The following is an 864-nucleotide window of genomic DNA, read 5'->3' as shown; positions in this document are numbered from 1 at the left end:
TTTACTGAAATATTTACCAACACATCGTTAACAATACAACAATTTCTACCAGTCGCTGTTATTATTATCTATTAAATCAAAATATCTATCACAAACAGACACAAGTCAGTAAGATATGTCATATGGTTATCAGATAATTGATCGAATGTTAGTACGTTATATTTAAAAGTAAACAGTTAAATAACTCTTAATTTACTATAATTTCCATCTATCTTTTTAAGAATTTGGTTATCAGGTTAGTAACGGGTAGATATTACGTTATATTTAATAAAGAAGAAAATAAATAACCCTCTTAATTATCTCTCTTTTTTTTTTTTTATATCAGAATGAAATGATAAAAGGATATAATGCAGCGTAATCAGACATCCATCAATTTCAACGGTAGCGCGGATATCGAAAAAGTGTGACAGCTATTAATAAATGTCAGAGTGTGATTTCAATACGAGGACATATATCTTGTTGTTTGACAATATATCATTGCCTTTTGATTGAAGTGATCTATCTTATCATTCTATTAATTTTATTGCGGAATCGAGATTGTTTTCGTTTAACATAAAATAAATTGGATATTACTACGTGTAAATTGTTGCATGTTCTTCAAATTGTTATTCGGTAAATTTACTAACGGTCCATATTCGATAAAAGATAAATATATATTTTATAAATGTTGTTAATGATTCTGTTAATCATTAAATTTGAAATAACATACCTAATTCTCCCTGCACGACTGAAAACCTGTTCACGTCCTTCATAAACTGTGGATAAGTCACCATTTCCTGCAAGAATAACAATGTGTCTTTAAATAGCTACGCACAGGAATAAAACAGTTAATAAATGTATAAATAAAGCAATAGGTAATGAATG

The 864-nt window shown here is 27.9% G+C and overlaps 1 protein-coding gene across 1 annotated transcript in view; it reads right to left on the bottom strand.

Annotated features, from left to right (window-relative positions):
* Positions 1 to 10: 10 nt before the first annotated feature.
* LOC119589464 (calpain-12-like) overlaps positions 11 to 864 on the bottom strand; it is a 3,923-nt gene continuing 3,069 nt past the window's right edge. The window contains exon 3 of the mRNA XM_037938066.1: positions 11 to 776. Within this exon, the coding sequence (XP_037793994.1) occupies positions 690 to 776 (87 nt within the window). The 3' untranslated portion in view covers positions 11 to 689. The remainder of the gene's footprint in view (positions 777 to 864) is intronic.

The sequence above is a fragment of the Penaeus monodon genome, chromosome 25, assembly GCF_015228065.2.
Source record: "Penaeus monodon isolate SGIC_2016 chromosome 25, NSTDA_Pmon_1, whole genome shotgun sequence".
NCBI lineage: Eukaryota > Metazoa > Arthropoda > Malacostraca > Decapoda > Penaeidae > Penaeus > Penaeus monodon.
Note: the sequence above shows the minus strand (reverse complement) of the source record. Positions and strands in the feature narration are given on the sequence as shown.